At 36.2% G+C, this 27,977-nt stretch overlaps 1 protein-coding gene across 2 annotated transcripts; it reads left to right on the top strand.

Annotated features, from left to right (window-relative positions):
• The first annotated feature begins 3,985 nt into the window (after positions 1–3,985).
• LOC308186278 (adhesion G-protein coupled receptor V1-like) lies at positions 3,986–27,868 on the top strand. 2 transcript variants are annotated; one of them, XM_080608412.1, is made up of 11 exons: positions 3,986–4,183; positions 6,948–7,097; positions 8,193–8,288; positions 9,425–9,529; positions 10,944–11,057; positions 13,947–14,512; positions 15,717–15,987; positions 16,786–17,115; positions 20,220–20,396; positions 20,878–21,101; positions 23,583–27,868. In XM_080608412.1, exons 1-11 carry the CDS (start codon positions 4,001–4,003, stop codon positions 23,614–23,616), a joined length of 2,250 nt encoding a protein of 749 aa, XP_080464538.1. In that variant the 5' UTR covers positions 3,986–4,000; the 3' UTR covers positions 23,617–27,868. The 2 variants fall into 2 exon arrangements, with proteins under 2 accessions (XP_080464538.1, XP_080464537.1); XM_080608411.1 differs by lacking the exon at positions 23,583–27,868 and having other exon boundaries at positions 20,878–22,710.
• The last annotated feature ends 109 nt before the right edge of the window (positions 27,869–27,977 follow it).

The following is a 27,977-nucleotide window of genomic DNA, read 5'->3' as shown; positions in this document are numbered from 1 at the left end:
AGGCAGGTGGTCTCCCAGACACCATAAAGACACATGTAGCCAGTGTCCAAGACCACATACAAACCGTCTGTGCTACGAATGCTGCCCTGGATGCCACACAGCTGGCGGATCTTGTTGGCCAGAGCTTTGTGGCTACCTCCACATACAGATTTAGTTTGGGATCCTCTCCTCAGATCGCTTCAGGGTAGGTACCTGACAGCTTTGGCCAATGTTCTCGGGTACGTAACCTGAAGGGGTCTGCGGACCGAATCCACAAGCCCCTCTCTCTCTGGAAGAGGCCCAAAAATTTCACCAAGTATGCCTGGGAGGAGGAATGGGTAGCTACTGGGCATGCACGTCCTTCCCAATTTGGCCAGACTTCAGGTAGATACCCCATCTGGGTATGGTCTTTCCAGAACTTCCGCGTGTAACACAGAATTTTTCATGAGTACAATGTGGTGGAGGCAAAGGTAGCTACCGCGCATGTAGCAACCTCCAAATTAGCCAAAATTCTCTGTTACACTTCCTAGAGGGATCCGAGTTTAGTATCCACAAAGAACAAAATCTCTCTTGGAGGAAGGCAAATCTTTTTTTCTAGAAGCATGCCGAGGTGCGAAGGCAAGGGTAGCTACCAGGCATACACTTCCCTCTAAACTTGTCCAAACTTGTGGTGTCCGTACCCTGAAGGGCTTTGCAGCTGATACCCAGAGCTAAATGTTTCTCAGGCAGAATGCCAAACATTTGCAGAAGCTTCCCTGGAGGAGGCAATGGTAGCTAGCAGGCATGCAGCTACCTCCAAAGTAGGGCCAAAATTGGGAGGGTCTTAACGTGGAGGGGTGTTCAGCTGGTAGTGACAAGCAGTTCTGTATTTGGAGCTAGCCCAGAAGTTTTGCAAAACAAGATCAGCGAAGGGAAGTGAAGGTACCCAGGCAGCTACCTCCCTCAAAAACTGGCCAAAGCTGTCAGGTACCTACCCTGAAGCGATCTGAGTATGCATGGTTTACCTCCAAATGCATGGTTTACCAAAACTTAGCAGTGAACAAGAACTACAGTTTCAGCTTCATTTGAAAAAAATCAAAATTATCAGCAATATACTGGGGTGAGGAAGGTGGGGAAGAGTTATTTTTTAATCCATGATTTTACAAAGGCTTCTGCTGAACTCTATGCTTTGCAATTCATACGGAACAAATTATGTTCCAATACAAATTTGTGTAGCAAAACCAGGAATTTAGTACACAAATTGAGTTGGTATTTAATAAAATAAAATACTGTGACCTATAATATCTTTTTGGTTATTTGAATAAATTTGTTCTGCATTCTCTAAATCTTTTCTGATGTTGTATTTACTATATTACATCATTTTTAAAAAAGTAATAATGATTTTCAAAGCTGAGTTTATGTCAGTAGAGTAAAAACTACTTTTGGCAGGCTGTGCAAGGTAAATCTTAGTACAAATAATGTAACAAGGAAGAATACACACCAGCTAAATAATTGATGGTATGATTGTGAAACCTCTCGTGTTCCACAGGAGTAATCCTATAGTTTTAGAATGCTCTCTAGTAGAAGTAATAGAATTCAAGTAATCCTAAACTTTGTAATCTTGCCCTGAAGGATCATGTTTTCAGTATTACTTACTAGAAGCATGTACCGTGGGAAGATATTTGCGAAGTCTATGACAAGGTAACAGCTGAAGCTAAAAGGTCAACAAATTCCTCAGTTTAGTATGGATGATGCCTGCATTTGCAGACAGTGTAATTGTCTAGGAGTTTACAAAGGTTATGCAACTGTTCACTTTCAGGCTTGAAGGCTTGTATTTTTCTGAGCAGTTCCACATAAAAAAAAAATAAAAAAAATAAAAATATCTTGCAGATTAATAGAGTCAGCTTTTGAGATGCGGAGGATTTTAAGTCCTGATTTTTATTGCAATGTATTTTTCATCTTTGCTTCTTATGGTAATCATTTTTTGCACTAACATCACCACAGAGATCACCGTGTAGGAAAAACTTTGTTCCTGAAAGTCTGTTATGCATTTACTTATTAATAAAAAAACATAGAGATCTTGAATGACCGTGTTCACAGTAATAAAAGTTCAGTTTGTAGCAGTGTGAAGTTCTGCAGTAAAATTATTTTACTGTGTGACTTTCTTGATGGAAATAATGAAACACTTTTTAAGTACGTTGTAAAATTTTTCATCGAGGTAATGGTTGGCCCTGATTTTTTGCACTGAGTTTCATTGCTAACCTATTCCCTCAGTGATGTTCAGTGGAGCTAGGTGAATGTTTCATTGCAAGTAATTAAAGTCAGCTGATATTGTCATCCCACCAATCTCATAATTCTGAGAGACACTGTTAGTGTTCTTGTCTGTATTTGCAACTTATGTCGTGTCTGTTCTTTAATTGTCTGAAAGCAGTTTTATTTCTAATCCCCACAGTGTAGAATTAACCCTTATCCAGACAGAATTTATTGTAAGAAGAAAGAAAGTCCTGAATTCTTTCTGAAGCTTTGATAATTTTAGTTGTCTGATGACTAGTTTGTTCTCTGTTCAGTAGAAGATAAATGTTATCTGAGTGCATACATATAAGACTTAAAATCCATACTGGATCTGAAGTGTTTTCTGATTACAAATTTGACATACACTTTAAAAAATATGTTTCAGTAATTTTCAGAAATTTTCATAAATTTACAAAATCTTCTGACCATTTCTGACTGCACTTTCATTAACTGTTACAAGTAATGAGGATGAGTTCTTGCTAACACAGCTTAGCTTAAATATAATTGATATGCAGTATGTTCTGTACAATCCATCCAATTGACATTGACAGATTAACCTGAAAAACACAGTACTTGGAAGCATAATTTTATGCAAAGTGACAATTTATTTAAATGTAATTACACAAATATTATTTGTATTGTTTGTACAGAGATTTAAAATTAAAATTATAAAATTGTGACTGCAAGTTAAAAGAAACTTGCTGAAAGAACTGGTTCCATTAAAGATCCATGCCACAATACTTTCTGGTCTTTATGTTCTCTTGGTTTGTTCATTAATTGCTCAGAATCTCATGGCAGAAATTTGCTCCATTCCACATCCAAGTGCTTAGTTCTGATCCCCACTGTACACAATATGAGCTTCTGCATAACATAGCATCTGTTTGCAGTTTGTTGTGCCAAAGCCTCTTAAAAATGCATATTTAAGAGTATCAATACCTGATGACCTCACTGGAACTTAAAAATGTGTATTACATCATGTAATTGATCTATGATGTAAGAAAGATAAACCACCTTAGTGTAAGTTGTCTTATCTTAAGAGAAAAGAAAACCAGACATTGTGCATAAACAAATAAAAATAAATATCTGTCTGTGCAAAGGTTACGATCACATTAAAATGTGCCACAGTGATTCTGTATGACAGGAGAATGTGAAAGAATCAGGAGATAAGAGAAGCAGTCAAAAGAATCTCATGTAAATATGTAAATATTTAAGAACATTTCATGGTCCATAAAATGTCAAAAATGGTCTATGAGATGACCACAAACATCCAGGTCTTCACCTTTCATGCCAGTTCATTTATATTTCTAAAGAGAATCACCAGATTTAAAAAAAAAAAAAAAAAGTGGAAATAAAAGAAGTATTGGACTGTCAACCCTCAAGCTATTTTTTGTTGGTTAGATATGAAAACAGTTGTGTTTTTTTTTAAATATTTTTTTGCCTTAAAAGCTACTTATTCCTCCATTTGGAAAACATTGATGTATGTTTTTTGGAATATCATTAGATGAAAATTACGAAAACAGAATTGAATCCAGAAGATAATTATGCTATCTAACTTGATTATGGCTGAGACCTGTGCTTGTTTTTGTCTCATTTCTGAAGTTTACAAGAAAATCACAGTACCTGAAGGATTTGCAGAAACACTTCCCGAAAGGTTGACTGCATTGGAAAGGCCAACAGAGGTTGTTTTACATGTTTTAGATACACAATTTATTTTTAATTATTCCTTTTTTTTTTTTTTTCCTCTATAGGGATGCCCTCTGATTCTTTATTAGTTTATTTGCTTTTATTGCTACTCATTCATTTCACATCTGGAGAAACAGAAGTGAAATTCAGTGGACAAACAGAATTTGTAGTTAATGAAACAAGTACAACCGTTATACGCCTTGTAATCGAGAGAACAGGGAAGCCTGCTAACGTCACAGCGATTGTGTCGGTAAGAAACCATGCCAGTTGTATCGTCACTGAATATTAATGTATTTTTGAAGCTTTGAATGTTGCTTATGCTTGTACCAAGACAACAAAAAGGAATGTGGTACTTCACTGGGACAGTGCTTCAATTTGAGGGAAGGAATTGTCCCGCTCTGCGCTGCACTGGTGCAGCCTCACCATGAGCACTGTGTACAGTTTTGGGTGATACAAAATACAAAGGACATGAACTATTAGAGAGCATTCAAAGGAGGGCAACAAAGATGGTGAAGGGTCTCGAGGGCAAGACGTACGAGGAGCAGCTGAGGTCCCTGGTTTTGTTGAGCCCAGAGCAGAGCAGGCCGAGGGCAGGCCTCATGGCGGCCTGCAGCTCCCTCACGAGGGGAGCGGAGGGGCAGGCGCTGAGCTCTGCTCTCTGGGGACAGCGACAGGACCCGAGGGGACGGCATGGAGCTGGGGTAGGGGAGGGTCAGGCTGGGTGTTAGGGAAAGGTTCTGCACCCAGAGGTGGTCGGGCACTGGGACAGGCTCCCCAGGGACGTGGTCACGGCACTGAGCCTGATGAAGTTCAACGTGTGTAGACAATGCTCTCAGACACATGGTGTAGTTTTTGGGTGGTCCTATGTGAAGCCAGGAGTTGGACTTGGTGATCCTCGTGGCCCCCTTCCAACTCAGGATATTCCGTGATTCTACGGTTTGGATAAGCCAAACCCATTTTCTGTAACTGAGCAAATTCCTTTTGTCAGTGTCAGTGGTGTCAAGAAAACGGTTTAAACATTTCCTGAAGGAGCCAGCTCAAGCTGCTCAGGAAAAAGTTTGATATCAATGCTAGCTGTGCATTCATAATGAAAATGCATCTACGTAATGACTTCTCCTTTTCAAGATTACTCTAGAACCTGCAGTTTAGGACCTCCTCCCATGGAGCCAGGCTGAGGCAGTTGGGGTTGTTCAGCCTGGAGAGAAGGCCCCGGGGAGACCTCACAGCGGCCTGCCAGTGCCTAAAGGGGGCTGCAGGAAAGCTGGCGAGGGACTCTGTGTCAGGGCGTGTAGGGACAGGACGAGGGGGAATGGCTTTAAACTGAAAGAGGGCAGGTTTAGGTTAAATGTTAGGAGGAAATCCTTCCCTCAGAGGGCGGTGAGGCCCAGGCCCAGGCTGCCCAGAGGAGCTGCGGCTGCCCCATCCCTGGCAGTGCCCAAGGCCAGGCTGGATGGGGCTGGGGGCAGCCTGGGCTGCTGGGACGGGTCCCTGCCCATGGCAGAGGAGTTGGTTTTAAGGTCCCTTCCAACCCAAACTATTCTGTTATTCCATGATTTTACGATTTTAATAGCTACTCCAGTTTTTGAGTCAGTTCTTTGAGAAGTCAGAGTTACTATTTTTACATCATTGATTTTATCTTTTAGCTGTTAATAACCATGATTTCAATTGTACTCCATTTAAATGATTAAACCCTTTAGAGTGTGTTAAACTATATGTGCATGGAGTAAGATGCTATTGGGTGTGAGTAAGGACAACACAGCAGTGTAGCAGAGATGTGCTGCTTATGATTCTTTTCAGTGGGTAGGCAAAATAAACTGTGTATCTACACTGTGATACAGTTTATTCTCCTGTATCTGAATATGAAAAATACATACCTTAAAAATCACAATGAATAGAAATTGATCTGTAGGGATTTCAGAGTTTATTAATGTCTAAGGAGGAAACCTTGAGAAAATGTGATTTTAGTTTGAAAGTAGTGTTATATGTTGCCATAACAAACAGAGTAACTTAGTTTCTGTATTAGACCTGATCTCTTTTAGAAAAATAAAAGTAAAAATCCATTTTCATAAAAGTCTTTTGGTAGGTCTAGTGTTGGCTCAGATACTTTAAAAATACAGTTACCAAAATGTCCAGTGAGAGGTTACAGACACAAAAATATCGACTATAATTTGTTTTCTCTTCACTGAAATTCTAATTTCATTATTCTCAAAAAAAGAATAGCTTTTTTCACAGTGGTCTGTTCAAACTATCAGTGCCTATAAGGGTGGTAGTTTAAGGTGTAGCAGCCATGGGGATGTTTTTGAAATGACTTACTGAATGCATTGGAGAATTTGAGAGTTCATCAGGTCACAGTCAAGAAAATCTTGCAAAAACAGGTAAGATGAAGAGGACTATGCCATTTAGTCTCAGCTTCAAACTGTAAAATTAGCCTACAGATTTTGCCAATCTTGACACCACTGGCTCTGTACTCTGTCCTATAAGCACCTTACTTAATATTTGATTTGGTGCAATTTTCTTTTGTTGAATGATGTGAAAGCAGAGCTTTACATTTTAAAATTCAGCTTGCCCAGCTTTGGCAATCTAAACATTAATTTAGGTTAAACTCCTAAGCTCCTTCTAGTTCCTAGAGTGAGAGAGGAAAGCAGAAGACAGTTGCATCTTAACGTAAGTTTAATTCAGGTGAGTTAATACATGGTGTGCAGCTCTGTGCTCAGAACAATCTTTTAATTAAAAACTGGTCCTATGGTACATTAAGCAAAAGACAACCAGTTTTAAGGAAGGACATCATAAGTGGTTCTGAATAAAGTGTTGTTATTTCTGGTTACTTAGCATGGATACAAGGGGCTATTATTTGTACTTTCTGTCTAGAAATAAATTGTATAACGGCAGGGTAAACAGTGGGAGGAATCATGTGCATAGAAAAGTGCATGAAATCCATATAATTAGTCCAGAATAATATTAAAGAAGATTGTAGGGGAAGAAGAAAATGTCATTCACTTGTGTATTTATTGTAGCTTTATGGAGAAGATACAGGAGACTTTTTTGACACATATGCAGCTGCATTTATACCTGATACAGAAACAAACCGAACAGTGTATATATCTGTCTGTGATGACGATCTTCCGGAGGCTGATGAGACATTCACATTTTACTTGACATTACCAGTAAGTCTAAGTTTTTCAATTTATCCGTTTGCCCAGAAAATGCTATGTAATCTGACAGAAATGAATGGTATTCTGTAGAACTCTGTGCAGTCATGCTTGTGGGTCTGAGTCTTAATAGGTAAGAACTAAAATTTGGAGACTAGCCAGGATGGTTCTTATTGCTCCTTTTAAGAAAGTTTTGTTGTTCCTGTGGGTGTCTATGTGACATTGCTGTGCAGTATAGACATAGTCTGAAACTTCAGCAAACGCTGCATTCAGTTGTTGGTATTTGAAGGTGTTGTGCTGGAGTGCCAAGGAATTAGACTGTGAAGGGTCAGCCTTTCCTGTTTTCCTACACACTGCACCTACAAGAAAGGGTGGAAGTAGCAAAAAAAGCAGGATGATTTCCAGTCCTGCAGAGGGTAAACAAGACTTCCCTTTGAACAACCAAACATTTTTAAAAAACATATTGATAAATCTGTGCATATGGTTCTATCTCACGTGAGTCATTCTATGAGGAGCCTGCATTCCTTTTTTTTTTTTTTCTTTCTTTTTTTTTTTTTTAAGGTAGCAGTTCATGACTAAGCTTGAAATCAGTTCTGTAAAGAAAAATTTTATGCTTTTAATACATTTTGGGAAATGTTGGCAGTGAATGTAGAAGTCTATATTTTTCCTTCTTCTTTTGACATGTAAATGTAGTAGCTCATTTTTACAACACTGTAAATAATAAGTTTCCTTTAGTTGATAACTCACTTCACATAATAGCTTCAAAGTTTCAGTTTTATACAAGTGTTAGGAAAAAAAAGAATAATTTTTGAGTTCTTGGCAGACCTACATGCTTCAAACCTAGTTCCCTATTCCTAGTAGATTGCCAAACTGTAAGTAATCATTCGAAAGGTTTGTTTCATTCACTTTGCTGTTGACCATATAGAATATACTTCCTAAATGAGGAAGAATTATTTTGGTGCATTCTGTTGCTTTAAATAATTTTTACTGTAATATTTAATAAAAAGATGTACAATTTTCAGAGAATAATATTTAAAACAGTAAAATCAAGATGCTTTTATTTTTGCCTATATTTACCATATTTAATATCTTATTTTTTGTTAATTTTAGAAACCGTCTGCAAAGATAAAGCTTGGCTCACCCAAGTCTGTCACTGTAACAGTCTTATCAAATGACAATGCCTTTGGAATAATTTCTTTTAACATGGTATGGCTTTTTATATGGTATATATGAAAATTTTATAAAGCATAAAGGTGAAATTTTCAAAGATGCTGGTTAGTTATTCAACTGAATCCCTCGAAAACTGATTCTGAGTTACATCTTTTAAACCGTCTCTAGAGGTAATTCATACATATGTATGTAATTCATGCATATATACAGCTTTAATACTACTGTATGCTTTTAGGTATTGAGAAATAGCCTGAGAGCCTCGCACTTGGATGGATATCAATGTTGCTCATCTTAAAGATAAAACTTACTTAAAGTTGTTCAGTATCACTGTCCCTCATCTATAAGTCAAGATCTAAATATAGTAGGGAAGAAACTGAGGAATAATACCCTAGGAAAGTTAAAGGTAAAAATGTGATTTGAAAATCTTGAGAATATATACATTTTACCATCAGTAGTGAGCCTTATTATACTTGACTGACAAGCTGAGGGAACATTGTCATAATATATGCATTTTATAACACCCTCTGGGATAAGATGCTGTTGTTACTCCAGCAGATGATATTTGCAATAATACAGAGGTTGTATTAGTAGAACGAGTAGCTATGCCTTATTGACAGCATTCTGACAATATAATTTTGTATAGGACTTCTCTGAAAAAACATAAGAACATAAGAAAATGTTAGAGCCACAGTACTAAGCCAAGCTGCTTCTGGGATTTGTGGATATCTTCAAAATCTGTTACCTACAATAGCCTAAAAAAGTGACCAGTGACCTAAATGATTGTCCTGAGTACATTTATAGCTAGCTATCTAATAAACGACTTCATGATGGTGAAAACCTATTTTTAATGGGTGTAGGAGCTCCTAAAAATACCAGTGATGATATGTCAGTGCTTTGTGTATGTTGACTATGTTCATTTACAGAAACAAACAAACAACAACAACAACAAAAACACACAAATTGCATTACGTGATACATTTTTATCTGAAATCTTTTAAGGTTTTCATTAGCTGAACTAATTGGTTGCTAGGAAATGTATGCCATCAGTGGACTGGTTTGCGGATTGGATTAACTTGTCTGTGGGAGTTTGATATTTCTATGGTAACAGTTTCTTCATTCTGCTGTGATATTTGATCTGTGTCTGATTGTCTGTTCCTTTTCTTCCTCATTAGTCTGCCTTAATCACAGTGAATGAGCCCAGGGGCAGAAATGAATTTGTGCCGCTCACTCTAATTAGAGAGAGGGGAACCTATGGGACGGTCGTCATAACTTTTGAGGTGAGTTTATCCAAAAGACTTCATACAGTAGTCTGTTGGATTAAACTGAGAGGCTGTAATCATAATTTATTGAAGTGTTTGCAAAAGGGGAAGAAGGACAAAATACCTACATCTACATTAGGTAGATCTGTTTCATAAAAGGGATTCATATTAACCGTCATATAGAAAATACTGTAATTATCTGACTGTTTAATTGACTGTTTAACGTTAAGAGGTACTAGAGAAAACCGAGTATATTCTGTCATTTAGAAAGGTACGTGAGGCAACATCAGTATGTATTACTAGAAAATAATGCATATTAAGTATGTAAGAAGTGTCTTATCTAAGTTTTTTTAATTTTTTTAAAAAATATTTATTTTACATACAAATATTCAAGTGAGTCTTTAATGATTATCCCAACTTTGAACTGTGAGTGCTCAGGATTTGGTGAATTTCTGTATCTATAATCATCTGTATCTTGATCTCTATCTTGAATCCCCTGCAAATGAAGCTTTTGAAATAATTAATCATGTTGAATACTTATCCTGTTATTTACATATGTGATTTGAATGTGATACAATTACTGACTTCATTGCTTTCTTTTTCTTATCTAGCTCAGACTCTATTATTTACTTTAAAATTATATATAAAATCTTTCATATAGATATTTCTGTACTAGTTGCCTGGTCCTATAGGGTAAGGCTTTAATCTAGACCTCAAAGCTTTAGTCTAGACCTGTCAAAACCAGAAAAGCTTTGCACTGGATTTTATTAATACTAAATATAGCATGAATAGTTAAAGTACTGAATATGATTCTCTGTGCAATTTTTTGCAAATATGTTTGTTTTAAGGTACAGTAAATCTTACTCTCTGGACAATTACTTAGGTCTGTCTCACATCATTATATATGTATGTTGAAAAATAATTTACAAAATGTTCTAAAACCAAAAAATCCCATATGACCTTTAAGAGGCTTTGTAGTATTTTGAGTTTGACTGTTAAATTTAGTATCTTTAATATCACAAGTTAAGATAGAAGGGACACAAAACCAGTAAGTACTATTACTTTGTCTTGGAATTTATTATGAAATACTATTGATTCAAACTGAATTTGCATGAATATCCTTTCTGTAATATGAAAGAGTCAGTTATGCATCAGAATATACTAAAGAGTCCCCATAGGCCTATATGGAAGTAGTTTTCTTCCTCTTATTCTGGAAATACGGGATTTCTTCAGAGTGGTTGTTCTGACTTACACTGTCTGCCAGAAAAGAGCAGATTTTCACAACTGAATGTTCATGTAAGTTGTAAGTTGGAGATGGCTGAACAGATAGTCATTTGTTATGCAAGTCACACTGCATATTGGTTATTGTACTTGCACTGGATTTGTATTCCTGCTTTATAGGCTTCTCATCAGACAAATCAATTCTTTGCAGATAAAAGATGGTCCAAACCCAGCTGAAGAAGACCTAAGTCCAGCTAAGGGAAATATTACATTCACACCTGGGAGATCAAAGCTGATTTATAATTTAACAGTGCTTGATGATCAGGTAGGAACAAGCTGACTTCATCTTAGGCTTTGATACGTAGAAGGTTAACTGAAGTTCTGGAAAGACTTAGAGTAATAAGTTACAAAAAGGCTTGGCTTAAATAAGGTTAAAAGCAGTTCTATTTGATGAAGTGATGTTAAATTTTGGCTCTCTGGTCTATTATTTTTACTCTTTCCAAGCTCCCTCTTTAATTCTCATCAGTGAATAGTTTTAGTTTATGTGCATATCCTGGCTGAGCAGACATGTTATCTTTGTCACTAAAGAAAGAATATTACACATTGAAGATTCACAGGGAAAAGGCAGATTCAAAAATATTTTTTGTCGTTGTTTGTTTGTGTTTTTTTTTTTTCAAATATGTTTCAGGGTAGAAACATATTTGAAAAAATCCTAAAAATAGATGAGATTCCTGAAACAAACATGCAGTCTTGTGGAAAGCATGAATACTAGGTGATAATTAACATTTTTCTGTTTTCAGATTGGCCAATTGAAAAAAAAAAACAACACACACACAAAAAAAACCAAACCAAAACAAAAAAAAACCACAACATAACTCATAGGTTGTGAGGCTTTCTTTTTATCTCAGAGTAAACAAAACATTCTTCTAATTTGCAACTTGTGATTTTCCTTTTTTCTTACCTGCACTTTTCTTTTGTGTTTTTCTTTTCCTTTATAATAAGCTTAAGAGGGAAAACTGAGACATCAAAATAAGTATATATGATACAAAACAGCTTAGTAAGAAATTCATAAGAAAACAATAATGGTGAAAGGTGTGTGTCTCAGAAGTGAGCACAGAACTGTAAAGCAGCTTGTTTCCTTTTTACTCTTAGTTATAAAAAATGTCCTTCCACATTTCTACTGATACTCTAGTGTTAAGAGGCTGTGCCAACCTGGGGTGCTGAAGTGTAGAAACATCTCTTTCCAATTCAATGTAATATTTCAGTGACTTACACACAGAAATAAATTATTAGGGTCTTTTCTCTTGGGAGGATGTGATTTTATTTATTTTTATTCTGAGAAATGCTCTCAAACTTCTGTTTCTAAAAGTTTGATCTGTATTTGGTGTGTCTAGTCAACGTCTTTCCACTCTTTGAAAGTCTTTCACAAGTGTATGTGAAAGATGAATTTTGCACAAAAACCTTTATTGATGATGATGATGATAGAGTTCACAAGAATCCAGTAACACTACTGTCAGAACTTAATTTGAGCTTTTAGGATCTGAGTTAGGGAAACCAATGAAACAAGTATTTTTCTGAATTGTGCAGCCTTACAGAAGGTAGGGGACTGCAGTTCTGATTTCCACAGCTCTGCATTTATAGTACTTTTCCTGTGCAGGTTTCCTTTTTAAGTATAATTGCAACTTTAAGAGAAAATTAAAGAGGCAAGGCAGCACTGGAAATCATTTATACTATTATATTCGAAGTTTGACTCATGTATTTATTGGTCAATCATGATGTAATTGAAAGCTCCACAATGCCTTATTTATGTAGGATACTAAGATTTTATCTGCAACTAAAATGGCATGTACGTTCTGACTGTCAAATGCGTATTTTTGTACTGCAAGACAGTATATGAACTAGTGAACTAAAACAAGCGTAAGTTAACATCAATTTTAATAAGATAAAATAGGAAATAGTAGTGTAGGAGAGAGGTGACAGAGAGCTTGCAAATCTCACGCTGGAAAAAAAAACAAACAACCTGCATCAGTCAATAATATTATGCAAGTTTAAGTGCCACAAGTCAAACAAGGGACAAAATTGGCCTCAGCTACAAAGACAGCGGCGTGCATACCCTTTGTGCCCTGAAACAGGATCTAAGGGTGGCCAATTAACAAATGTGTAAAAAGAGAAGAAATATTGGACCACAAGGAATTCTGAACTTTTTTTGCTCAGTAAACAGAACTACATGGAAAGGATTCATCAGCCCTATAACAAAGCAATGCCATTAGTAACACATAAGCAATTTTGTTGTGGAATTTATCTCAGAAGCAAATAATACTGTTTTTTCTGAGAGTCCACAACAAGAATGAGATGTGAGGATCTTATGTAATATTTAAATATTTCCTTCTAATCTCTCTGTATTAATAAAATAATGATATTTTCCAGTTAAACAGACTTAGCCTATCAAGACTGGGGAATAAAATGTAATAATATAAAGTAAAAAATATTAAATTCTGCAATTCAAGGCTTATAAACCCTTCTTTTTTGTCTGCTGCATCAGTTATTAGAGACTAAAGAGCTAAAACTAAAGTGCAGTTCTAAACAAACCACATGTAGAAATGCCAAAGTCTAATTAATAGATAAGCATCAGCAAGCACATTCTCAGAGCTGTGACTGAAGCTGTGCTGGGAATGTGAGTCTGTCTGAAAGTAGGAACTGTTCTTTTTCCCGTTGAATAGGAACAAAAGGGCCAAGGTAGGTTGTGTTCATATGTTGTTCCTCTGCTCTTTCAGGCATGCATAGATGTAAAATGGTGTTAACATCAGCAAATAAAGATGTCAGACTAAATAACTGTCAGGAACACTTGTGTCCAAGCAGAGCAACTTCCACAAGTTGAGTTTGGATCTCCTCACACTCTCTAGTTGGAAAGATAGAGCTTCATCTGATTCTTGCCTAGTTTTTGTTTGCCCTTTTTTTTTTTTTGTCTTTTCCCACTTTTTCATATTTCCATAGCATAGAAGTATGTCTTAGAAAATGGAAACATTCAATTTTGAGAAGGGATTTTCAAAGTTGCAAGTGAGTTTCTTTTTGCCTGTTTATTTTAATGTGAAAAGGGTTGTAATGTTTATATTATTTCCCTTTATTGCTAAATATACATAACATATTTCTAAGTAAGTGTTCTGCATGTATTTGAAATGGGACTTACACCCTGTTGCTACTATTATTTTTCCAGATACCTGAAAATGATGAATTGTTTGTTGTTCATCTCAGGAGTGTGGAGGGAGGGGCTGAAATCAACACCACAAGGAATTCTGTTCAGATTAATATTAAGAAAAATGACAGCCCTGTGCGATTTGCTCAGAGCACTTACATGGTGCCTGAGGAAGTCGAAATGCTCACAATTCAAGTGATTCGTGGTAAGGATGACAGTGGAAAATTAATTGGACCTGATGAATGTGAAGTCTCCGTCAGTTACACCATCATAACTGGGAATTCAACAGCACATGCGCAGCTCAATTTAGACTTCCTAGATCTTCAGCCAAATACAACTATTGTCTTCACACCTCTAGTTCATGAAGTATATATGAAATTCAAGATCCTTGATGATGCCATACCAGAAATTGCTGAGACCTTCCAAATTATGCTCCTTAAGGACACGTTACAGGGAGATGCTGTTTTGGTTAATCCATCTGTTGTTCACGTCACCATCCAACCAAATGATAAACCCTATGGAGTGCTTTCAATCAACAGTATCCTGTTTACTCAAACTGTTATCATTGATGAAGACCAAATTTCAAGGTACTACAGATCTTCAAACAGTATCTCGTCATGTTAAGGGATTTGTTTGGCACTGTAAAGCATCCTTAGGATTTCACTGACAGTAATTATAAAATCAGTAGTGAAAAATTAATATAGAAATCACCTACTGTGTAATTATTATAAACGATATAGAATTTTCAAGGGAGAAAATGTCTAATTATGCAGAAGTATTTTAATATTTATGAACTATATATGAGAACTGTAAATATTTAATGACATTATCAAAATACTGAAAAACCCTTAATCTAAAAGATGGATCAGTGAAGTTGTGATGCGGCCACACACCCATTCATACAAGTGGAAAATATATTTCAGGCTTCCTTTCCCAGTAAATCTTTGTCTATACTGTATTTAAAGTCAGTCTCTGGTTAAAAAATGGTGGTGAGTGTCTTCTGTGAAGTACTGAATACCCATAGACTTCCAAAAAAGTTAAATACATGTAATTTTACAGATAAATTAAAAACAAATCTCCACACAAATCTTTACAAGCAGAACTAATATCTATACAATATTGCCAGTTTTAGTAAAAATGTCCACTGCTAGCTAGTGATGGTGGTTCATCCCCAGAGAAAGAGGTAATGTATCAACCTATGATTTTATGAACAATTTCTAGTATGTAGAGCCCAGCACTTCAATATTCACTTTTTTTTTTTTCTTTCTTATACACAGATACAGGAAACGTGACATTTCCATAATCACAAATATTGATAAATTATATTTCAGTGCATAGGCAAATAGTTGAGTCACTTTATTTTAAATAAAATCATTATTTAAACACTCATGCCTGACAATTGTATTTTGATATAGTCCATAAAACAGTGTAGAAATTTAGTTGAGAAAAAGTTTTCTGAAATTTAACATCTTTCCTGAGAAAAAATATAAACATGCCAACTTTCCTCTTCTCAGTATCTTTCTTACTGTAAACAAAATAAATTTTAACTAATGTCTTTAGATATATTACTCATGTCTTTATGTATATTATCTCATGAATAAGCAACCTGAGAAAAGTCTACTTCTGTGGTATGATTTCACAAATTTTAAGTCCTGACTCAAATGTCAGTAGCAGCAGTTAATATCGATTCCACTGAAGTCAGTATAAATCTTCCAGGGAACAGATAGCTAAGTAAACCGATATTAATTATAATTGCATGTTACAGATTTTTATTTTCATTCAAAACCACAGGTTTGAAGGGATCACGATCGTAAGAAATGGTGGAACACATGGAAATGTTTCTGTGACCTGGGTCATAACTCGAAATAGCAGTGATCTGTCACCTGTGACTGCAGACCTTGTTCCAGAGACCGGGGAGATACATTTTGATCAAGGACAGATGCTGGTCACACTTTCACTGACCATTATTGATGATAACATACCAGAAGAAGCAGAGCCCTATCTTCTGAAGCTCTTAGCTCATACAATACAGGGAGGCGCAGAAGTCAGCGAACCATCTGAGGTAAGTTTGATTTCAGAACTCGTTTTGAGGAGGTGATAGATAATAATTAGGGAGTAGGATTAGGATTAGGATCCACCAGTTTTGGTGGATTGGCTAAATTGAAGTAGTTGTGCTTGAGTTTAAGTGAAGCAAGCTGATGTATTCTCAGTATAAAGAGCCACATCCAAAGTCTTTGGCTTAACATATTTTATAAGGCCAGACCTATTTAATGCAGTAGCATTTAGCTTAGAATATTCCCATCATAAATATCATTGCATAACTGCTATCTTGATTGGTTGCTTGCTAAGAGAAGGTTGAGCATTTATTTTCACTTGCTTATTTGCTGTAGGTACTGGAATGTTTTACACAGAGTAACAGCTTCAAGAGGATGGCTTAGTGATTAAGACTAACCTCTGAACTTTTAAATAAGGGGTAATTAGCATTACTGACAATTCTGTGACTCAGGTCCCTACTTTGCTTTTTGAACATATGATTGGAATGAATTTGGTGAATTAAATGATTTTTTCACAGTCTGAAATATATTCAAATTATTCACTTTGGCTGCTGAACCAAAAATCAGTTATTCAAAGCTCATTCTGACATAGATGAGGCATAGCAGGAAAGTTGCTGCTATCAGTGGTGTGCTGCTTGTGCACAAGCAACACTTTGGGGCTGTCAATCTGATTTCTTTCTTGAGTGCCAATTCACTAACGATAAAAATGTATGATGACAGTCAGGACATACTTTCATGAAAACGTGAAAACTGTGGTGTATATTAATTGTAGCATTGAGTAAGTGATGCTGTTTTCTGTTTTGCAGCTTTTGTTTTACATTCAGGACAGCGATGATGTTTATGGCGTAATAAAGTTTTATCCTTTGGAGAATCAGAAGATTGAAAGTAATCCAACAGGACGCTTTTTATCCTTGAGTTTTGTAAGGGAGAAAGGAACAGTTGGAAATGTGCAGTTAGTTTATACTGCACTGTATATTCCAGCTGGAGCTCTGGATCCTGAGAGAGCAAAAGATGGCATTCTAAATATGTCTAGAAACAGCATCCTCCTGTTTCCAGAAGGAAAAACACATCATACTTTGAGTATACCAATAAGAAAAGATGCATTTCTTCAAAATGGTGCTCATTTCCTCATACAGGTATCTCAGCTGTTTTGTTTTTGTTTTTGTTTTTTAGCTTATTTAATATGAGGAATATGATTCAATAATTGATCCTTCCCCTTGACTGTAATTTAAATGACCATTCCTGTAAAAAAAAAAAAGTGCTTAGCTCTGAAGCAAAGATTTTCTTATTTAAAAAGACATCTTTCATAACTATGCTATAAAGTTTTCTATCCCTAATCATTAGTAATTAAACAAATTTTAAAACTAAAGAGGATTCAGGTACTAATCATGGAATTTATCAAAATGAGATCAGCGTTGTCTGTTGCTTGCCCCTTGAAGCATGTTTCTGCTTGGCCTCTGACTTGGAACGTGAAAAAAATAAGGTTCTTAAAATTAAATTACTGAAGCAGGAAAAATTTCAGAAATGACATGCAAGTAAATGTATCTTGGGCTTGATACAGGTCCTTCTCCAGCAGGTCATCCCCCAGCCTGTACTGATACTTGCGGTTGTTCCTTCCCAAATGCAGGACTCTACACTTGCTCTTGTTAAACCTCATCTGGTTTCTTCCTGCCCAACTCTCCAGCCTGACCAGGTCCCTTCCAACCCCTACAATTCTGTGATACTGTGATCTTTGCTCTTCCAGCTGAACTATTCTAAATTAAAAAGGGTCAAATATACATTATATATTATATGTATATTATATTGCATTTATATATAAATTTGTTAGGAGAACTTACTTTTTTTTTTCCCTGTATAGTTTTCTTCACTTTTTTCTTTCCTTTTTTTTTTCTATCTCAATTTGTAAAAGATAACTTTTATCATCGTTGAAGGTGTTGATGTTATATCCATGAATTTCAAATTTGCCAGGTTTTATATTTTCCTTATAGTCTACCAAAGACGTTGTAATCACTTCTAAGACCTTTGAAAGATTTCCTCCCTCCACATCCTTCTCCCTACATTCTCTTACAGGAGGAATAATGAGAACAAAAAGTTTTGCCAGAATTATATTGTTTATCTAATATGCAATTTTATTTATTTATTTATTTATGGCATTCACAGTTAGATTAGGAATTGCCTTCTGAAATACTAGAACACGTTAGTATGTTTTATGATTGCAAGAGGTTTGAGAGATCCACAAAATTCTTAAATGTCTAATTCCATGTATTCAATGTTTTTTTTTTTTTTTTTTTTTTTTTTGTCCTTTGACTGTAGTCAAGACACACATCTGATAAATATTTCAGAATGTTCAGTCATTCCAAGCACTTTGCCTGGATTTTCAAACTGTAGATTCCAATCTGTTTTTTTTTTTTTCTGTACTTTCTCCATGAACTATAAATAAAATCTTTGTTTGAAGAAATTAAATCAGAGGAGCTTTCCAGCTCAAATAATTAATTTAGAAACTCATAGAGAAGGAAAACACCACTATTTATCACTGTGACAATCCTTCTGCATCGTGAATAAATGATAATCTCAGTGAACATGTTTAGAATGAGTTGTACTTAGGCAAAATAAAGAATTGACTCAGGAATCAGCAGAGAAGCAAATGAAACTGTAGGATGAATAAAGGTACAGGAGATAATGTTAATGTGAGATATATTCCTTAGTGACACCTTCAATTAAATAACGTGCTGTAATCAGAGATGCGGTTTTTGGTATAGCTAGGAAGATTAACTCTGAAAATTAAGCTCATAAACTAATTGTTATTGTTCAAATAACTATATATTTTTTTCTCTTTGTACTGGTTTCCTTTAAAAGGTACTAAAGGAAACATTGCAGAAAGAGTAAAATCTCTGTTCTTTATTGATTATTACTTTATTCCAAAGGTACCATACAGGATCCAAATACAGCATACACTTTAAATAGAGCAAATTGTTTTGGCTGTGTAGTATTTCAGAAAGTTTACTGAGCTAATAACCGCACAATGGTGCACTTTCATCCTGTTAATTGCAGAATCGGGGCCTATGCTAGGAGAAAGCTCAGAAAAGAGGAGAAACAAACAGTGCCATCATCTGTTCTTCAGACTTTTGATAACAAGTTGGAATGGTTGAGAATCAGTTACTAAATACAGTATTTGTAAAACATTTCCATCTATCATCAGATAAATGTTCATGCATATTTCTGGGTGTTACTCAAGCAGTTGTGGAACAAAATATGATACAGCCCACATATTTATAGAGTTTGGTTTCAAGAACTGTAAGACTTTAAAAATCATCTTTTGAAATGGTGAACCATGATTACTATATGAATTTAAGAAAGGCCACTATTTTATCCCCAAAAAATAAAGCTTTACTCTATGATAACACCTGATAACTCCAAGAAAAAATGTCAGTGGGAGTTTATGCCCCAGTGAAATGTTCACAGAAATATATGCAAATCTGTTATGGAAACATTTATTGTAATGATGCATGTAGACAGAATCACATGGAATAAATAATATTTAAAGGAAATAATTAAACAGGCAAGTTCTGCTTTCCTTGGTGTGTCACTACTGGTGCTGGGCTTAGCGAGTGATGCTTCCCTTTTAAAGAAAAGGATGAAAAAAAATCTATTTCCTCTTAGTATCTATAATCTATCAGAAATGCAGTGACAAGTAAAATACAGTTTTGAAATACTGTACTGAATTTAAATTCTTAATGTGGCTCTGGTAGTTCTTAGATAGAGAATTCCTTAAAATTTTGTGGAGAGGAAAGAAAAGTGGATTATTATTTGGCTGTTTGATCAAGGGCTGTAAATTATTATGACTTCAGTGATTTCCCTAGATTTTTATCAATGCAAGACACAAAAAATGATGTTAGACAATTGCCTATGCTGCTCATCAATGACTGTTGTTAATAGCTCTAGTAATGTATCAGCTGATCTGGAACAGAGTCTCTCTCTCTGGCTTGATCTGTGTTTAATTACATACACTAACATGATTTGTCTGGGAGGTGTACCATTCTGCTGACAGCTCAACAATATCCACTTAATTTCTTTGACATGTCTACTTACAAATTTTTATAACAGCAGTGCTATCAGTAGGAAGAATTTGCTCTGGAGATGTATACTTCCTTTATATGAAAATTACTCTGAAATGTCAGAACTGTTCTGACTTGGTGCTGAGGCTTCTTATTTCTCACTTTTCTTTTACTTTTTCCTACAGCTGGAAGGAGTTGAACTGGTGAATAGAATTCCTCTAGTCCCATCTGTGAGTCCTAGATTAGGCGAAATTCGAAATATTTCTTTGAGGATTACTCCAGATATTGCAAATGGAGAAATAGGCTTTATTAGCAATCTACCGATTATTCTTTCTGAACCAGAAGATTCCCCTGCTACGCTGGTAAGTAAGCCTTTTTATATTGTCTTTTGCTATGGAAAACTTATTTGGAGAAGGTGGAGTTTGCTGTATTCAGTGTAGCATTTGACAATTAATGTGAGGAAAAGCCTTCCTGTAAGTTCTGTCTTATCCTAAATATTCTCTTCTTTAAAAAAAAAAAAAAAATGCTCTGAAATAATCTGTTACTGATTTCCAGAGAACTGAGATTGGTCTTTGCTTTCTGTGTAAGTATCTAAAACCAGTTAGCCCTTGATGCTCACACAGAGCAAAAGATACTGCAGTTAGTCTCTCTCACCAATTGCGAGCATAGTCATGTAAAGTAGGACTGAGACAAATCCTGAATAAGATAGATCATTTCCCATTCTCAAATTAGAACTGGCCAAACTTTTGTTTTTATTATTATTTATTCAAATAGTAATTTGCAAGGGAGTAATCGGTTTTGCATCTACTTTTGCAAGTCACAACAAATTAATGTGTTTCACAGGTTTCCATTGCATTGCATCGAGATGGGACTGATGGTCAAGCAACTGTGTTCTGGAGTTTGAAACCCTCTGGTCCCAATCAAAAGGCGGTAACACAGGATGATATAAGTCCTTTTAACGGCTCCGTGGTTTTCTTATCTGGACAAAGTGATACCACAATTAACATCACCATTAAAGCTGATGATGTACCTGAAATGAACGAAACTGTGTTATTAACTTTGGACAGGTATTGTACCCTATTCTCTATTCATATGTATCAGCTGCAGTACTCAATTTATGCATAACAGATTAGCACAGTGTTAATTACATGGTATTGCTTGCATTGTGTTGATATGTGTCTGAAGAAATAGTGGGCCCTTGTTTCAGACTGTGTATGGGTTCTTTGACTGGAGATCAATGTAAGAAACCATTTTGCATTTATTATCTAATGACTTAACTGTTTATATTTTCATGAAAATTCTGTATGCTATTTAGAAAGTTCTTTCAGTTTTGATCTTTTTTATAGCTCTTGGTTTTAACACTTTTTTTTTTTCGGAAAAATAATATTTAGTAAGATAATGGGAAAAACTAAAGTGAGAACTAAAAAGCAATGCAGAACTTTTTCTGTCAGAAAAAACATTTATAACTTGGGTGTCACTGTAGAATTAGACTTGCAGTTTATTTGTTTGATCTGCATGTTCAATATTCCTTGATAATTAGATACTTCTGTCAGCTCATAGCCCCCAGAATATCCCAGTGTGACTATTATTGCAGTCTTCTGCTAATGAGAATGCAGTGGGGTTTCTGAAGCACAGTGTTCTGGTCTCCCTTCTCATCTAGTGGAGGATTTTAGGATAACAGGCTGTAAGGGCCCTCAGGTGATACTATTATCTGCATGTGAACACTGTTCAGAAAACTTAAATTAGTTTATAATCAGGAGTCTTTTCCCTCTTTGAGTTACTAACAAGAGTGTCTTGGCTATATCGTCTGTCCTGCTTCCCACAGCTCAGTTACATAAGTAAATACAGAAATACCACCACACGTGCTCTTGTATTACCTCCTATTTGTCTAAGGTACATTTTCCACTTTTACTGAAAACATACTACAGTGGTCTGCCAGCACCAGCTTCCACACTGAACATCTACTACTTACATAGTCCTTACCTTATGCAGAAGAAGTATTTTTATTCTGTACAGGAAGCGTAGGCTAGCTCTTAGATATCCACAACAGATATCCACAGTGATTCCACATTAGCAAACAATAGGCAAGAAGCTCCTCACGCTGTTGTTGATCACTAGAAGATCCCATTTCAGAAAACATGGTTTTCGAACATCTTTATGGCACACAGGGAAGATGTTATTCCTTTGCGGGATTGGCTTGCTTGATTAAAAGGTGGCTGGTTAATGCATGTAGTTCAGAACTAGTTATTTTATTCTACCTTGGCTACTCATTACATTAAAAAGGCAATCCTTTTCAGAATAAAAACAGAGACTATTGCAAGCAGTTCTCCGCTTTCTTTCTGTGGGAGAAACTGGTTTGTCTCAAGGAATTTTTTTAGAGTCTCTGGCACAAAGGGGGAAACTAGGATTAGAAATGATGGTTCAAGTTTTGAGTGTAAGGTGGCCAAGAATGCAGAGTGGTATTGAGGTAAACAAGTAAGTAGATAGAAGTAAGCAGCATGAAAGGGTAACTTTTTTGATTCACGTGTGTGAAAGTACAGTTTTCTGCCATTTATCCTGAGTTACAACTGTAGGCTATACCTTGAAAATGGTGGCTGCAACAGGGATTGAACTGGCAGCTGAACAAATACAACCAGTGTTCTGCTTTTGCTGTGTATGGTGCAAGCCGTAGGCTCTGTTGATCATGAAGTGGATGGTGAAAAGTGTGCCAACAGTAAGCAGCTTTCCCACACTTGGCAGGGTCAGAGAGTGAACCGAGGAACAGGTGGTCTGTCCTGGAAAAAGAAGTAAGCAAGGAGGAGATAGAATCTGAACTTTTCTCTAGACCTTGGTAGCATCCCTCACTTCAACTAATTAGCAGAAGCCAAGAATGAAATGACTGCAGAGATCATCCTTTCAGTACTAGACATGACTCTTCAAATTAGGGTTGAAGGATACTGGCAGGGTTACGTGTACGCCCGTGCTATTGCTTTCAGCCTGGTTGGTATTTTGTGGACAAATAGAAGATTTCAGTTTCCGAGGCTGGCAGCCAGCACCTCACAGCAGTAGTGAATGAGCATGAAAACAAAGATGCACTGTGCTGTAGATGTGCTTGTACTGTTCCGTAAATTGTAGCATAAGTCAGCGAGAAAAGAAAGCATGTAAGAACTTTAATGAAACTACAGACATAGACATATGTTCATAAGCATTCAATGTATTGCAATTATTAATAGCACGGGTAAAATAATCAAAATAATTAGTTCTAACAAGGATGTATTATTTACGGCTTAGTGGTATTGTCAAGGCAGTTCAATTTTAAATAAGCTTTAAGTGCATCCATAACTATGTTTTTTCCAAGCCATTAAAAACAATGTTATCCTTTCTTGCTTTATGCTCTCTATACTTAGACCACAGATATTAAAACTAGCTCTGAATTTTGTCCACAAACTGGAGGAAAATGTATAACATGAAAAATATGATTCCAAAGAACACAGATGAGTAATGATGAGTAATGAAGGAGCAAGAGAGTCTTGTATCTGCTGAAGCTTCTTTATATTTTCTTTTTTTAGGAGCAGATTCAGGTTGAATGCCTGCCCTATCTGAATAGGCCTGAATTGAGACCAAGCATAAATAAAACCAGATGTCTGTAGTGAAATCTATGTGAGAAAGGAAAGACCTTGGTCTTCTTGATGAATGTAGGTGGAACAGGCCATGGAAATTGTGTGTGTGCTTTGTGAGAGCATATATGCATACTAGGGCTGTTCATTTTACCTGGTAAGCACAAACAGAAATCAGTTTTTTTTAAATCTGATTGCTGTTTTTTCCTTCTACACAACGTAATCTCTCACTGGCAGTTATCAGCCCCCCAGTTAAGGTGCAGACAGCTATCAGTTTGGCACCTGGCACAACCAGAGGGCCAGAACCTGCAGGGTATGTGGGCTGGGGACGTGGCCTGTGTTTGTGCTCATGAGTGAGTGGTGGTGAGACTGAGAACTTGGAGACTTTGGGATCTGGGGATAAATCACTTTTATTTTGTGGAAGTGATAATCAACAAACAGACAACTGTTTAGGCAGTCCTTATGCTCCAGCATTTTTTGAGTCTTAACTCATGGAAGTTAGGATGCCAGAACAGATCCATATGCATATGTTACGACATAAATCTCATTTACTATATATAATAAACTGAAGCAACGTTATTTGAAGATTTTTATTGTTCTAGTGATTTCTGTGATGGGATACAGATTTCCATAGGCTGACATTCTGTCATCAGTTTATGTGGAAAATGATTAGACCTATGAGTTATGAAGTAATTTTTTGAAAATTACAAATGTAAAATACAGACTTGACTATTTCACTGTGAAATATCTGGCAGTTTTTAAACATTTTTGGGTTTTAGAGGTTGCTACATGTCAAAAAGTTAGAAAAGCATAGGAGGGCCATTTAAATCACTGTGTAGTGTTGATGGACAGGGCTTAAGGGTTTATGTGTTGTGGGTTACTCACTGCCATACTGCTTAATGGAGCTAGGATTTTCTCCTTACTTGGTAATTCCCTTTGGTTAGTGTCTGTTTCAAAACCATATCTATCTTACTTATGTAAATTTTCATAGAATCACAGAATAGCTTGGGTTGGAAGGGACCTTAAAGATCATCAGTTTCCAACCCCAGTGCCATGGGCAGGGATGCCACCCATTAGATCAGGTCGGCCCACAGCCTAGTCCAACCTGGCCTTGAAAACCTCCAGGGATGCCTCAAGGGTTTGATCAGACTGCGTTTTAACGGGGAAAAAGTCATTTGAAAATAGTAGAATGTTGAAATGAGTGCGCTGGACACCTACTGCTTGTTTTCATTACTTCTCAAAATAACAACATATCTCTCCTGCTATGACTCAGAAAAATTAAAATAGCCTCAAAAATCAAATAAATGATGGATTAAACCTGGAGAGAAGGTGTTTCCTCTGATGAGAGGCACTATGGAAAGTCTAATGTGGCAAATCCTACTTTAATGCAGTTCTTTAGAGCTAGAGCCTGCCTCTAATTAAATCAGTAGATAATCCTGAAAAAATTGAAGAGGGGGTGAACACTGAATGCAAGCAAATTGAGTAATGTTCCACAAGCAATTTCACTTCCCCCTTTTTGAGATACCCTGATAGAAAAGAAAGTCTTTTAGAGAAGTGTGGTTTAATAATGACAGCCGTGTAGATTCACAGTGGAAATTAAGTTTCTCATGTGTCTTTCAGAACACTCAGGTTCTGCAGAAATTCCAGATTTTGTCAAAAGTTATTAACTTCAAAGCTATTTTTCATTTATTTATTTAATTATTTTGTGGTTCTAGTTAGTTCTTAACATTGAAATTCTCATGGTACCTTAAACTTAGTCAAAACTCTAATTTCTCCTATTTTCTTGTACTGCATGTTTAAAAAAGTGTAAGAAACATTTTGAAGCTCCTGTCAGTTGTCCTAATTCATCTGTAGTTCTTGCTACATAATAATTATGATTTTTTTTACTGAAAGAATTTCCCTAATGATCAGTCATTTCACATTAGTCTTGTTGTATAAGAAATGCTTTACACACTTTGAGGTTGTATTTCTTTTGGCAGCATCATAAGCATTGCCAGGGTTTACTGTCTGTGACGATATGAAACTTCATGTCCATACATAGCCATTTTACAGGAAAAAATAAGCTGAGGATAAAAACAGGGAAGTGGCTTTCCCAGTGATTGGTATCACCTTATTCCTGGTCAAGAGTTCTTTTCACTAGCTGGAGGAGCTGCTGGCCACGGTTAAGCCACCATGTCAAAGCAGCTGTTTTAACTTTTATTGCTGCTTCTGAATAGCCCTCTTTGTCCTGTTTCCATACTGCTGTCAGAGGAACACCTAAAGAGCTGGTTTCACATACCACGAGGAGTGAAACGGGACTGAACTGGACCCGTGTAGTGTCAGGCAGTCTGGGAGCATCTCCTCCGTGGTGTAAGGGTGGTATATGAACGCCCCTCTGTTCTTCGAGGTTGGAAGTGCACGTGGCAGGGGATGGGGCTGGTGTCCTGGCAGCTCTCTGGTGGCACGGACCCTGTGTCCAGCCCCGTAGCTCCTCCGGGTCGATCTGAGCTGGCTGCTGGAAGTATTATGCAGCTATTTGCTGAACGCTTCACCTTGCCTGGTTTAGCCCTGTATGGACTTAGGTTTAGCACATGAAGAGTACACTGAACCGAAAAGCAAGCATTTGGATTAAAAGGATAAAAGTTTGCAGGATGTGAGTATGATAATTGCATTACAATGTAATTGTTCAAAACAATAGAATTGGGATTTTTTTTTTTTTATTATTCCTAGAAAAAAGTAAACCTGTGAGAATACTTTACAACAAACATTTTGGATTTAAATTTAAAATGTACTTTCCTAATTTATCTTTGTTCTCTTAATTCTTCTTTTTTTTTTCAATACTATTTTTTAAAAATTTCTTGTTAGGGATATGCATTCTATGTTATGAAAAGTTACATGTATATGCCTTAGAGTATAGATATAAAGAATACTACTGAGTGCACCATTCTTCGAATCACAGAATGGCTCAGGTTGGAAGGGACCTTAAAGATCATCCACTTCCAACCCCTCTGCCATGGGCAGGGATGGCACCTACTAGATCAGGTTGGCCACAGCCTCATCCAACCTGGTCTTGAATACCTCCAGGGATGGGGCAGCCACAGCTTCGTTCATTCATTGTTTGCTTAACAGCATCTTGGAGCTGGAAACCTAAACCTAGCTGCTTCTATTAAGTTTCTGCATAGGATGTTTTATGACTTTTTGGAGAAGTAACTAACATTACTGTGCCAGGGCAGTGATAGCGGTCTGACCACTCATGATATCAGCCAGAGAAAAAAAATGACCAGATAATAAATAAATAAACAAACAAACAAACAAATAAGTAAATAAATAAAAGGATCCAGGTGTTCAAGATGGGGTTTGTATGGAGAAACCACCTGAACAATGTTCTTTTTTACCAGTTGATGGACTGAATTTTACTGGTTGCTTCCTGACCTGAAAGCTGTCTAGGTTTAATACATATCAAAAGCTCACTTGATATAGTGATTCATTTTTATTTTCTGTTGTAAATTATTTTACTAACAGCTTAGCGATATAATTAAATTTTAGCATTACCAACTCTGGAATCTTCTCCTTGATCTTTTCATTGTGTTAATATTTTGCTGTTTTTTGAATGCTTTTGCATGTTTCTGAGGGAAGGGAGAATGTCTCAATATATACCTAGCTTCAGTGAATATCAATAACAAATTTCAATTAATTCAGACTTCCTATTCGAAAGAACGTCTGTGAATGTATTTACTTCTCAGAATTTAGAGTGAACTCTTGTCTGTATTGAATTCCAAATTTAAATTATTTTTGAGATTAGTGGAGCCCAATTATCACCTTACAAACACTGTTTTAATCTGTTTTTGGTGCTTTGATAGACGATACAGTTTTTGTATTTAATGTATTTTTGATTAAGAAAGCCAAAATACATGATTACTATTGCAGAATAATGCTGCCCTTTTGACTGACTTCATGTGGCAGTTTTGTTATAAATGCTTGGTTGAAACTTGATTTAATTTTTTAACCTTTTGATTAGCAAATACCTTTTCCTTTCCCCTTTTTCTTTTCTTTTTTTTTGTCCCTTTATTTCCTTGTCCCCTCTTTTTCCCCTTTTTCTCCTTCTGCTTCTCTTTCTTATATTTGTATTTATGTTATACATGTATATATACTACTTTGGTAATCTGATTAACTAAAAAATTGTTGTAAATGAGGTTTGCTGTGATTTTGTGCCTAATTACTTTTCCTTGTGTACCCATCAGTACTCTTTCTGTGCTTATCTGTTTTTATCATTACTTTGTCAGACTGATGAAACACCTTATCACAGAGGCACGTAGATGTATTTCCCTAATAAAGGGTTATAATCGTGGATGGCTGCTGCAGTTGTGA

The sequence above is a fragment of the Anser brachyrhynchus genome (assembly GCF_964034855.1).
Source record: "Anser brachyrhynchus genome assembly, contig: SCAFFOLD_149, whole genome shotgun sequence".
NCBI lineage: Eukaryota > Metazoa > Chordata > Aves > Anseriformes > Anatidae > Anser > Anser brachyrhynchus.
This window is presented reverse-complemented; position numbering and strand designations above follow the sequence as displayed.